This window comes from Echinops telfairi, unplaced genomic scaffold (assembly GCF_000313985.2).
Source record: "Echinops telfairi isolate 266 unplaced genomic scaffold, ASM31398v2 ScPeMD7_12;HRSCAF=54, whole genome shotgun sequence".
Lineage (NCBI taxonomy): Eukaryota > Metazoa > Chordata > Mammalia > Afrosoricida > Tenrecidae > Echinops > Echinops telfairi.
This window is the reverse complement of record NW_022103909.1, coordinates 419,795-432,516: the sequence shown is the minus strand read 5'-3', so window position 1 is coordinate 432,516 and position 12,722 is coordinate 419,795. Positions and strand designations below refer to the sequence as shown.

The 12,722-nt window shown below is 53.7% G+C and overlaps 1 protein-coding gene and 1 pseudogene across 1 annotated transcript in view; one reads left to right on the top strand and one right to left on the bottom strand.

Annotated features, from left to right (window-relative positions):
- Positions 1 to 4,168, top strand: part of LOC101662166 — a 31,421-nt pseudogene extending 27,253 nt beyond the window's left edge.
- Positions 4,169 to 11,606: 7,438 nt separating this feature from the next.
- Positions 11,607 to 12,722, bottom strand: part of KRT8 (keratin 8) — an 8,963-nt gene continuing 7,847 nt past the window's right edge. The window contains exons 5-6 of the mRNA XM_045287219.1: positions 12,578 to 12,629; positions 11,607 to 12,020 (exon numbers count right to left, since the gene is read on the bottom strand). Coding sequence (XP_045143154.1) covers positions 11,821 to 12,020; positions 12,578 to 12,629 — 252 coding nt within the window. The 3' untranslated portion in view covers positions 11,607 to 11,820. The remainder of the gene's footprint in view (positions 12,021 to 12,577; positions 12,630 to 12,722) is intronic.

Here is a 12,722-nt window from a genome sequence, read left to right as displayed (position 1 = left end):
AGAGAGCTGTGCATTCTCAGAGCCCAGGGGCTTGGGTCTCAGGAAGGGGGTTAGGGCAGTGATGTGACCTGATCACACTTGACCTAAAGAAGTGCTGCGGGGGCAGGAGTGCGGGGCTGGGCGTGAGGACCCCCGGATCCCCACCCAGGCTCTGCCCCTGTGCTCACTGGCTTCACTCCCTGTGCCCGGCTGTCAGTGGGCTGACACACAGGGACCAGCTGCTTCCTGATAGAACCATGTCTCCCATCCTCAGAATCCCCGTTCCATGTGGCCCTAGCTTGAGCACCTCCTCCTGAGTCCTCCCCCCTCCCCCAGCATCACCCAAGTCCTCATGGTCCTACCACCCTCTCTTACTACCATCAAGTCATTTCCAAATCATAACGGTGCTATAGGACCAGGTAGAACCTCCCTGTGGGTTTCCAAGACGATAACTCTTGACGGGAATAGAAAGCCTCCTCTTTCTCCTGTGGAGTGGCTGGTGGTTTCCGAGCTGCTGGTCTTATGGTTGGCAGCCCAAAGCTTAACCATTATGCTAGCCTCAGCCAGCTCCACAGATGGAGTCTGGAGTGTGGCGCCTGCCACCTGCTGGAAAGGAGGGAACCAGCAAGCTGGTACTTGTCAGTGTGGCACCCTCTGGGGGAGCCCTGCCCTTCTCACTCGGCACCAAACCTGGAGCGTGCAGTATAGCGAAGGACACACACCTGCAGTCACAGGGATGCCCCCAGCCTCCTCCCCACACCACCTGCCCCAATGTGCAGGTCACTGGTGGATGGCACCCCAAATCTACCTGGAGTCCCACTGCGCAAACCATGTCCTGGCGCACGGCTGCATCCCCTATGGACTTACGCAAAAGCGCTCTGCAGAAGTCTCCCAAGTCTGGCTTTGAGAATAGGGAAGATGCCAAGTTGAACCCCAAGGAGCCTGTAGAGAAGTTTCTTCCCTGCTCCTCTGCTGCCTCCCAGCGGACACCTGGTGCATTTTCTCTGTAGCTCAACTCCGGCCTCCTCCCCTGTGCAAGGGGCATTTCTTACAGTCCTGCAAGACTACAGGAAAAGAAGTAGATGGCGGTGGGTGAGTGCCCTCTGCCTTGTCTCCACCTTCAAGCCCATCTTTCAGAGGGTCAGGCACCCTGAGCAGCAGGCTGAATGCCACACGTCCTGCAGCCGAGGAAGGATCTAGTCCCCAGACCACACAATTCAAAGAAAGCCTGACCTCTGTCCCAGGGCTTGAAAATATTCTTGTAAACTTGAATGAGTTGCCAGTAATTAAAAATCAGCAAGTTGTGTATGAAGATCCAGATTTCTAATTTCAGTTGCCAAGTTGAAAATTCAGGCCATTCCTGGTCTGAATTCCTGCATAGCCATCATGGGCAGGAGCTGAGTAATGAGAACACGCCACCCCTGCCCCCAGGCCAGGTCCCAACAACTGAGGAGTGGGGAGAAGGATGCAAAAGGAAGCCCCCAGTCCTCTGCTCGTCTGAACCCAACTTCACCCCATCTCGAGGGCCCTCACCCACAAGCCTGCAGACACCTAGAATGTTCTTGCTAATACTCTCTGTACCCGTGGAAATACCATGAGTCACAAGTGGATAAACCACACAGCCATCAAGTCCGTTACAACTCAGAGCAGCCCTACGGCACAGGGTAGAACTGCCCCTGTGCGTTTCTGAGACTGTAAGTCTTTAGGAGATTAGAAAGCCGTGTCTTTCTCCTGACAGATGTATAAGGAACGTTCTCTGTCCTGGCAGTCGCATTTAGAAAACAAGAAAATGTGTTCCCACTTGCTATCAGGCGGGTTCTGACCTTTGCCGTCCGCGCACAAGGCTGCGACCACTGGAAACCTGCCACGCGCCCCTCCTTCTGAGAGGCCTCTGAGGGGGCTGGAACCCCCAGCCTCTGGATAGTAGTAGAATGCTTCCCCATTTGCCCTACCCAGGGGCTTCTTAAGAAGATCTGTCACCTCTGCTTAATACCATGGAGGTCATTTTTGGCTCACAGAGAGCCCAGGTAAGCGAGGAGAACTGCCCCAAAGGACTTTTTTCTCTAGACTCTTTCCCAAAGCACATACCACGCCTTTCTCCCACAGAGCCACTCGGTGGGTCTCATGGAGCCCTCCTCTCTGCCATCGCGTCACTGCCGACTCATAGTGACCCCATAGGGCAGCGGGGACTGCCCCTGTGGGCTTCCCAGACTGTAACTCTTTCCGGGAGGAAAAAGCCCCATCTTTCTCCTGTAGAGCGCCTGGCGCTTTCAGACAGGTGAGGGGCCCAAAGTACAGCCGCCACAGCCCCAGGGCTCCGCAGACAAAGTATCATTTCAGTGTGTCATCAATAGACACATTAAAGACTGTTAATAAGGTGTTTTGCCTTCCTTTTTTCTCATGCTCAATCGTCAAGCCAGGATCCCTGGCATGGGAGGTTCCTTGTTGGGCTGCTAACTGCATAGTCAGCAGTTCTTAACCACTAGCCACTCCAAAGGAGAAAGATGAGGCTTTCTACTCCCGTAAAGAGTTACAGTCTCGGAAACCCACCGGGGCAGTTCGACCCTGCCCTGCAGGGTCACTGAGAGTTGGAATCCACTCAATGGTGAGTCAGAAGTATTCAAGCATGTATTTTCCACTCACCAAACACCAAGTTCACTGCTATCAGATCGATTCCAACTCACAGCGACCCTGTAGAACTGCCCTTGTCTGAGTTTCTTCCCAAGGAGCAGCTAGTGGTTTCGAACTACTGACCTTGTGATTAGCAGCCCCATGCATAACCACGATGCCACCAGGACTCCTACTCACAGCGCATCTTAACTCAACCTGGCTGCATTTCAAGCACCCAATAATCGCATGTGACCGTGACTGCCTTGGTGTAACAAGCACATATCTCGACCCTCCACCCCCATTCAAATCAGCCACCTTCAGGCCTTGGGATGCATGCGAGGAAGGAACTGAGGAGGAACTCCAAGAAGCTCCTGGGAGCAGGCTCAAGCTGTTCCTCTTAGGGCCCCAGGTATTTGAGGGTGTGCAAACAATTGACACTGGGCAGCCAACCGAAAGCTGGCGATTCGAATCCGTGGAGTCACCTGGAAGAAGGGACTGGTGGTCCACTTGCAAAGCAATCAGCCATTGAGAACTCCGCATGCGTGAAGTCACTGTGAGTCACAGTCAGCCGGGAAATGTGTGGACTGTGGTCTGGAATAGGGTATCGGAGCCCTAGGCTCTGTCTGGGTGGGACACTCCCTTGGCTCCTTAGATTCTCATCTGGGTGAGGAGGGGGGTCACCTGAGGCCTGCTGAAGGGTAGGATCCCATGACTGAGTCTCTCTAGACTAGCTAAGAGTAACCTTGCCTGTCCTGTGCAGTTTACAAGCAATCCAATGTCGCCGTGCATACCCCTCACCACCACCCCCTCATGCTGCCCTAACCATGAGTGGCATTAGAACAGAGACACTGTGGTGCTGATTATCATCATACTTGGACTAGCTGAGGAGAAATTTTAAAAATAAATAAATACACAAACCCACTGCCATCCATGCCTACGCACACGGACCCTATAGAACAGGGTTGAACTGCCCCTGTGGGTTTCTGAGACGTTAACTCTTTACGGTAGAAAACCTCGACTTCCTCCCAAGCAGTGGTTGGTGGTTTCCAGCTGCTGACCTTGTGGAGAGAGTTGTTTGGGTTGTTGTTTTAATATCTAAACCACCTGTATGTGGATTTTTCACTCTATCGTGGAGGAATAAGAGTCCTGCATGTTTCAAAATCTTGGCGGGAAGTCTAATTCTTGGTGAACATGAAGAATATGCCCTCATTCTCAATGTGCAAGTAAACTAATGTCTGTGTTCACGTGTTCCTACCCAAGACCCTTTGCACCTCCACTCCCTGGCCCCTTTGAGGGCTTGAGTTTGCAATCCCTCAACACACACACACACACCAAGATACCCTTCAAATCCACATTCTCTCTGTTCTAATAACTCTCCTAAGGTAGACTAGTAGCAGAAAGAAAGGACACCGTCTAGAGTCCATCGGAACTGGACATTTGTCTGGGCGTTATCCATAGTGCCCTGCAGAGGGCGCCTGGAGCCTATATAAAGTGAGCGCAAAGGTAACTGACCTTGAACAGTGCCCTCTCCCCTCTCACAGTGTTCACCGACTTGGCCCCTACCTTGGTCCTCCTCTAGCCCAAGACCCCCTTGGTACGGTAAGGTCATCTGGCCTAAAGTCCTTTGTTCCAACACAAGCTCTGCTACCAAGTAGCTCGTGACCTCCCTCCCTCCCCTCGGGGGCCTCCGGCCTCTCCCTCACTCCAAAATGAGTCTTGGACCTGCTCGCTAGAGATGTGAAAATCAAATAAAGCCTTTTCACGTGCTTTGTAATCTATGCCCAACACAGAGCACCGAGGGAGACAAGAGGGTGGGGGGAGGGAGGCAGGCTTGGGCCGGTGTCTCAGGCTCCCCCTGCCACCTCCCACACTCCATCCTACTTTCTGGGGCACGCTGGGATTCATGGGGAGTCAATATGGAACACTGAGGCGCTGAAGGGGAAGACAGAGAACTCACCTGAAAAGCCTTCTGAGGGAAAGAACATATTATGGTTCCCAACACACCTCCACACACGTTATCACATTTAATCCTCACAACCACCCTGAAAGATTGACTCCGTCGCCCCATGCCCCTCTTCCCGCGTGGCTGCTGGGTCCCTGTCCCAAGATGCCCCACTGGTCTTCCTAAAGCACTGTTCCTTCAAGCCACTTCCTGGCCCCTCCCCTTCCAGGGCCAAATGACTCCCCAGTGACACCCGCCACTTCCAGGAGCAAGTGCAAATCTCTCGGTTCAGTCTTCTGGGGCCTGTCCCCAACTCTCTCCAAAACAGCCAGGAGAGAACTTGGCTGGGTGGGGAGATCGCTTAGCAACCGTGGAAGTTCTTTGTTCAGAGAGAGCACGTCAAGGCAGGGGCTGAAGTGAGAAGACAGGCGCAGGCGGTCTCCAGATCCGTCCTCCAAACCCACTGGGCAGCTGCCTCTCTGGGACAGGCTCTTGTGCTCGCTTGACTGGGTGTGGCTTCTGCTGAAAGTAATAGAAATGAATGAATAACTGACTCGGTTTAGCCAGAAGTTCGTTTTCCTCTTGTTTTCCAGACAGATGGGGATGTCATCGAATCTGTAGATTGCTTTGGGGAGTATTTGCCCAGCTCAGCAATATCCAATCTTTTGACCCAAGAGCCCGGAAGGCGATGGTCTTTGCTCTGCAGTCGGTAGACCACAGCCCTCCGCGTGGATTACGCCTCCGCAGGAAGAAACCAGGAACCCACCCCCACTGAGCCAAGAAGGGGCAGCGCGATCCATGGAGAAAATATTGAAATTAGCAAGCATTTCACTGGACTTGGATCAATGCCCAATGCCCACCTAAGCAGCAGTCAAGAAATCAAAGGAAATACTGTGTTGGGTACATTTCCTGTTTGAACCAAAAGGAAAGGCAAGATGTGACTTTGGTGACGAAGGTGTGCATGACCCAAGCCGTCCTCTTTCTTTCCGGGAGGGCCACGGAAAAGGAAGACGGGAAGGGACGCTATACCTGAATCTCGCTGTTGACCCAACTCACCGCCACCGAGGCCACGCCGACTGCGATCCACCCCAGAGGACAGCGTCCACCTGGCCCTGTGGGTTCCTGAGACTGTAACTCTTTAGCGGAGTAGAAAGCCCCATCTTTCTCCCACGCAGGGACTGGTGGTGTCGAACTGCTGGCCTTGACTTCAGCAGCCCACTGGGTGCCCCCGGCGTCACTATGGACTGCCGGAAGCACAAACGCACCTGTTTGGAAGACTACGGAGTGCTTCTTGGAAACAAGGATGGCGGCAAGGCTTTGTCTCACTTAGTTTGGACAAGTTACCAGGAAGGACCACTTCCTGCAGAAGAAGGACTTCACGCTTGGTAAAAGCGTTGGGTGAGATGGATCGGCAGGGTGACCGTAACGACGGGCTGAAACGTACCTAGTCTAGTTGTGACACACATGCGGGCTTGCTGCGAGCTGGAAGGACCCACTGGCATCTGACAGCAGCCACCCCTGACAGGGAGGGCCTCCCGTCATTCCACCGGCTTTCCTTTCTTGCTGCGGCACTCGGGCATTTCTACTGAGCACATTGTTCACTTTCCTCGTTACCTTTCTTCCTGGGCATCTTATTCTCTCTGATGTCATTTCAAATACCGCCGTCATCCGTCCTGGGTCTTTTGTCCAAGTGCTTATTGTTGATACGGAGAAGCGCACCTGGTTTTCGTTCGGTGCCCTGGTGCCCTGGCACTTTGCTGAGCTCATTAACTAGCCAGAGTAGCTTTGTTGGGAGGTGAGGTTCCCTATCCCTGTGCTTTCTACAAAAAGGGATAGAACGGGACCATCTCCATTCCAGGTAGCCATGTGGCCCACTTAAAAAAAAAAAAAGTTCTAATTACAGAGAAGGGGGAGCAAACAGGCATGAGGGGACCACTGGCAGCCAATGTCACCCTAAATCACCTTGAGCAATGGCTCCTCACCGTGCCTCATGCTGACCACCCAGTCCTCTTCCAACTCTGTGCCTGCGGTCGTGTGAGTCACCCAGGTGCCAGGTCTCCGCAATGGCTGAGCACATGGAGTTGATATTTCTGGAATGTCAATCATTCTTCCGGGAAAACTGGAAGCAGTTTGAAGTCTTGGATGTCTTTGTAGTCCCCCCCTGCCTCCTCCTCACCTTCAGGCACCAGACACACACGGCGTGGCATTAAAGTCAAGCTCTTCCCTAACCCAGTTCTTTCTACCCATTCCTAAATAGTTTGTAAAGAAGGTCAGGATGTGGCTGACCTGCGGTTGGGTGTAGTCTTGCAGCGCACTAAGGCCACTTAGCAAAGAGACTCTTTAAAAGATGGATACACCAGCTGTTTCTGAAATGAGCCTGAACAGGTTGATCTATTGCCCCAAAGGGAAGGGATTTAAGAGAACTTGAAAGGCAGACGATGAAGGAAAATAAACAGGTGGCCATCATGTTATGGAAATGATCCATCCATTCTTTTCTTTCATAATTTTGTGCTGATCGCCTGTCATGTGGCCGGCATTCTGCGAGGCACTGGAGAATCTGTGGAGAACCAGGAAGATGTAATGCAGTGCCTGCTCTTACAATCTAGCTTACTAAAACACCGCTGCAGATGGATGAGTAGCTACCACATGTCTACATGTGCTTTAGGAAGCTGAAGAGCAGCTAGGATGCTGCCAGGTGCTTGTAGCAAAGGCAGGGCGTGCCACACTGAGGGCATCGCATGTGCCACAGCCCTCCGCAGAAGGAAACGTGGTGTGGGCCAGGTGCTGAAAAGCAGTACTTCTGGGTCAGAGAGATAGCCTAGGATGGAGTGGCCAGGGTGAGTGGGTCCTGAGAGGTGAGTGGGGCCAGAAAAGGGCAGGACTTCATTCTGGGGGTATACCTTAAAGGGAAGTAAGTCACTTTGATTTGTATTTTTTTAAATGCACTCTAGCAAGGGCCCAAGGGGTGCCTCTGGGGTTTAGGAAATGCTCTATGTCGCGGATGTGAACATAGGTAATATTCATCAAGCTGTATCCTTAGCATCGGAGCACTTTGTACGGATGTTGGCCAAGGTTGGCTCCTGCACACCTTAGTGGGCCCAGAGGAGAGGGTCTGTGGCCAGCAGGCCCACCAGAATCAACGGCTGTCACTGGAGAATAGTGCCAGAAAGAAAGGGGGACACGACTGAAAGGCGGGGGACAATGAGTGTGTTCTGAAACCAGGAGGGGAATGGGATGGTAGACAAAGCAATTGGCACCCACCACAGTATGGTAGCCTGGGACAGGGGAGGCAACCAACCATGCTGTCCCCGTCTCTCCCTCCCCTTGCTCACAAGGTGCTGCCCCTCAATTGGCCTTCCCCCTCCCGACCCCTCTCCTCTCTAGCCCATCGAATGCTCATCCTCAGTATGCTTTGAGAACCCCCTGCTGCAGGGACCCTCATAGACCTCCGTTCACCTTGGGCAGGCACCGCAAAGCCTCAGCACCCCAGTGTCTGAAGAGTGCTTCACAAACGCATGGAGATTCTTCACTGGGCCCCTGGGAATGAGAGAGGTGGGGAAGAGTAGCCATCCAGAGTGGTTAAAAATGGGTCTTCTCCATATGTAGAATTTCAAAACATTTAGAATTCGGTCCCATGAGAAATCAAGTTGGTCCCCACCCCCACCATGTATACGTTCTATCAAAACTATTCATGTGCATCACTTGACAGCAATTCCGCTGAGAATCATTCAGGTGTTCTCGCCCTGTGTGTTGTGACATGTACCCAAGGTGATTATTCATTGCAATGTGAAGATCACTGCACACGATGGAAGAGGCAAACCAAAAGAGGACTGTTTACGTAGACAATGGCACATCCTGAGTGGAATATTATGCAGCTGTGAAAAATAACCATTCCATACTGATCTGGAGGGAGCAGATGTCAAGGGAATGTCAAATCACTTGGTGGGAACTAAGTGTAAATATACAGACAAGCATGTATGTGCCTAAAATTATTATATACAGATGAGCTATATCTGGAAGGAATCTCCAAAAAAAACTAGTGATGTTAGTTGTCCGGGAGGGAAACGGTTGGGTAAGGAGGCCTTCTTGGACTTGTGAATTATAAACCTTGAAACTTTTAGTGATGTGTGGCAGAAAGCCACGTGAGTTGCCCTTGAGTTCATTCTGATCCACGGTGACTGGTGTGCGCAGAGTGGAACGGCTCCACAGGGTTTTCAAGGAGCCCTGGTGGCCTAGTGCTTAGGCATTGGGCTGATCAACTCAAGGTCAGCAGTTCAAAACCACTAGCCACTCCATGAGAGAAAGATGAGGCTTTCTACTGCCATGAAGCGTTGCCTCCTCAGAAACCTACAGGGGCAGTTCTACCTGGTCCTGTGGTGTTGGAATCAATGTCTTCATGGAAGTGAGTTTGTCTGGGGACCTTTGAAAAGGAGATCACCAGACCTGTCTTCTGATACATCCATGGGTTGGTTCGAATGGTTCGACCGTTCAGCTAGTAATTTAGCACTTAATCCTTGGTGCCACCGAGGCAGCCTTTGATAGACATCTAGAATCGTCAAAAGAACTGACCCAAGAGTGAGGGCACCAGTTCTGTCACTCACTATCTCACCTCACATAAATTCGACAGCCATAAAACAAGGATTTTCAAACCTGCCTCCCAGCATTAGAGGAGGATTGAGACCTGATGAATCACAAAGCCTACCCTTCGAAATCGTGGCTTCCAGCCCTGCTGGAAAAGTACATCCGAGCTCTGGGCTTTGTCTGAAGGACCCGTGGTAAGGCCGGGCTTGGCAGCTTGACCACTAACCCCAAGCCCTGCAGCTGAACCCTACCCGCAGCTCCTCAGGAGAACCTGGGCCTCTTCGTCCAGAAAGCACTCCAGCTTTGGAAACCCTATGGGCCAGTTCTACTCTGCCCTATCGCGTTGCTATGAATGGGGATCCACTTGGCGGCTGTGGGGTTGGGTTTGGGGCTTGGGTTTGGTTCTTGAGGGAAATGGGGGCCCGTCACCTATGTTGAGGACCCAGCTCACCAGTTAGCCATGTAGTCACCTGTAGCTCATGCCAACCCCATGGGGGACCAGCGGGGAGCTGTGCTCCGCGGGAGCTTCAACGCCTGATGATTCAGAAATCCATCGCCAGCCCTTTCTTCCGGGGTGCCGAGGGGTAAACTCAGACCACCAACCTTTCACTCAGCAGCCTACCGACCCAAGAGTTCTTGGGTCATGGTTGGAAGCGTACGGATGTGGAAAGAAGGAAATGAAAGGGGAAGAGATTTGGGGAAAGAGGAAGAGAATGGCAGGAAAGGGAAGCCTCCCTGCCCCCAGCTAACATCCAGGGTGTGGAGACTCCTTCCAGGTGGGGCTCTCAACTGTTCCCAGCACACCCACTGCCTGGGTGCGGACCTGATTAGGTGGCAGGCTGCAGAGAGGACCGGGTGGGGCGCCACTGAAAATATTGACTTGGGGGCCCAGGAGGTGAAGTTCCCTTCACCAGCTGCTGCCCCTGCGCTGCGCTCTGACACTACCCTCCCGGTTTCTGGAGAAAAGGCCGGTCACCCCTGAGCCAAGGGCCAAAGGCAGGTCTTGCTTTATGGAGCGTGATAAAAATGAATTTTTTACAGTGAAACCCTCCCGCCCGCTAAGATACACACAAACACACCACTGCCAGGAGACAGAGAGACCCTGACTCTAGCAACCTTCACGGGGAAGCGTGCCCAAGGCTTCATGGCAGCACACTGCCACGCCTTTCTTCCAAGGCAGGGCGGCTGAGTTGGACCACCAACCTCTCCACTAGCAACCGAGTAATTTCACCTCTGCGCCACCTGGGCTTCTTGCTCTTACTGTGGCCACCACCAAAATAGGCGGGAAGCCGGGGCTCCCGATCATGCTGCTGTTAGTTCTTTACTGTCACTGTGTCCAGAGCCTGGCCCTTTCCCAGGGCTGGGTGAGAGGGGTTGGGGAGGAGAGGCCTGGCCAGAGCCAGCTGTGGAGTCCCCAGCGGAGCCACACGTGTGCTCCCTGTACCAGGCTCCACCACCCACAGCATGTTCTCTGGACCGTTCTCCCTTGGTGAATGTGCCTCATCTGAAGTCATGCCCAGGGGCTTGCCCACGCTTAGTGCTATCAGACGGCGCGTCTGCTTGGACCTCAGGGGGGTGGGGGGTGGCCATGAAACGGAAGTGTTGGGGATACCCGGTGGGGGTGGGGGTGCCCTAACCCTGCACTCCCCCACGGAGCTTGTGTTTCAACACCGACAGGCAAACCCTTTGTCCACACGCCTCGTGAAATGTCCCCACCCCACTTCACCGCCTTAAGCACACCTTCAACCACAAGCACACCCTCTACACACAGAGGTGAGGGGGCAAAAAAGGCGGCGGCGAAGAGGGAAGGAGGGCAGGTGTGACTGTGAGCCGGGTGGAGGAAAGCCCGCTCATCAAGACCAAGTCCTGGGCCGTTTTGATGTCTGGAGTCCGATACAGAGTGGACTGGGGACCGCTGGATGAGGGGAAAGCCAGGGCTCCTTGCTCCCTGACTAGAGAGGAAGGAGGGCATTTCTGACCATCAGGGAAGTCGTGTGTCCGGCTGAAGAGAAGGACAAGTGTAGGTTTTGATTCCCAACTCTGCCCATTTCCAGTGGATCTGACGGTGTGGGCTCTCTGAGCCTGCAGGTAGCCCTGATGTTCAAAACGTTTGTGTGGGGGTGGGGTGGGGGGTGGAATTGTTCCACAAAACTTCATGAAGACCCCTTGTACCAACTAGGCTCCCTTCTGCCCGCCTGTCTGCTGTGCCAAGCACAGTAAGGGTCGTGTGCAAGCACACTGTGCAGTGGATGGGAAGCACCGGGCACAGGCGAGGGACTGCTGCAGCAGGGGTGGATTTATGGCAATGACCAAAGTACCAACAAGAACCACTGAGAGAGCCCCCTCCTGGCCCCTCTCTCCCCGTTCCCATGGACACAGGGTTGGACTGACAGCACCATGGGCTGGCTCAGGCTTGATCTTTTTATTTAAAGATCATTTCATTGCTGTGTCTTGGAGCTCTTATAACAATCCAGACATCAATTCGTATCGAGTATATGTGTACGTAAGTTGCCAGGTTTTATTTTACAAAAGACCATTGGCTTTCATTGGGGGGTCATGGGTAAAGGGGGTACTCCCCGCTAAGTAGTTGATTCCCACAGGGTGGGCTGAGGCCTGGGCCAATCCTCCGGTCTCCCGTTCCCTTGGTGGCCCTGCACAGCTCTGGGCAGGCAGGGGCGGGGACAGGCTGTGAAGGGTCACAGAGGCATTCACTTGGACAGGACATCGGAAGACTCGGACACCAGCTTCCCGTCCCGCGTCTCGATCTTCTTCACCACCACGGCCTTGGTGGAGCTGGAGCGGGAGAAGGAGCTGGAGCCCCCGCCTGGGCTGAGGCTGGACTGCAGGGAGCTCAGGCCATAGGTGAGGCCAGGGCTCGTGAGGCCCCCGTAGCTGGAGGTCAGCCCACCTGATCGGGAACAGAGGTCGCCACATGAGCACAGGGCTCCTCCCAGGCCTAGGCCCCACAGCCTCGTCTCTCAGCTCACTCCCCACACCACCCCCAGGGAGGGGGACTCTAGCCCAGGTCTGGGGGGCTTCACTGCTCCCTGGAAATGTCAAGGGAATCCAGAAGGAAAGGGTTTGGGTATCAGCTATGGGACCTTGGGCAAGTCGTTTAGCCAGACCTCAGCTTCCTCCTCCGTCAAACAGGAGAACTGACAGGTTTACATAAACAATAAGCAAGATAAACGTGCAAAGCCCTCAGCGCTGTGCTGGGACAGGGTAGCCCCATTTAGCCTGTTTCTTGGTATAGCTAACTGCAGTGTTTGGTCCGGGGTCTGTCTCCCCTCGCACCACGATTCCCCAGAGAAAACGGATTCTGCTCCTCGCCCCCTCCTCAACTGCCAAGGACCTGAGCCAGGTCATTGGACAAGCAACTGAGCAGGTGCCCCCCCTCTACCACCACCACCCATTGGGGAACCCGCCCCCCAAGAGAGATGCAGACCCTGCCCTCTGGGCACTCACCGGAGTAGCCACTGGTGGTCTTCGTGTGGATGCTCATGTTCTGCATCCCGGACTCCAGCCTGGACCAGGAGGACACAGGGACATCAGGGTCTCTGGTCCCAGGGCAAGAGGACCTGGGTTCCCAGGGGCCGGTTCCCACTCCTGC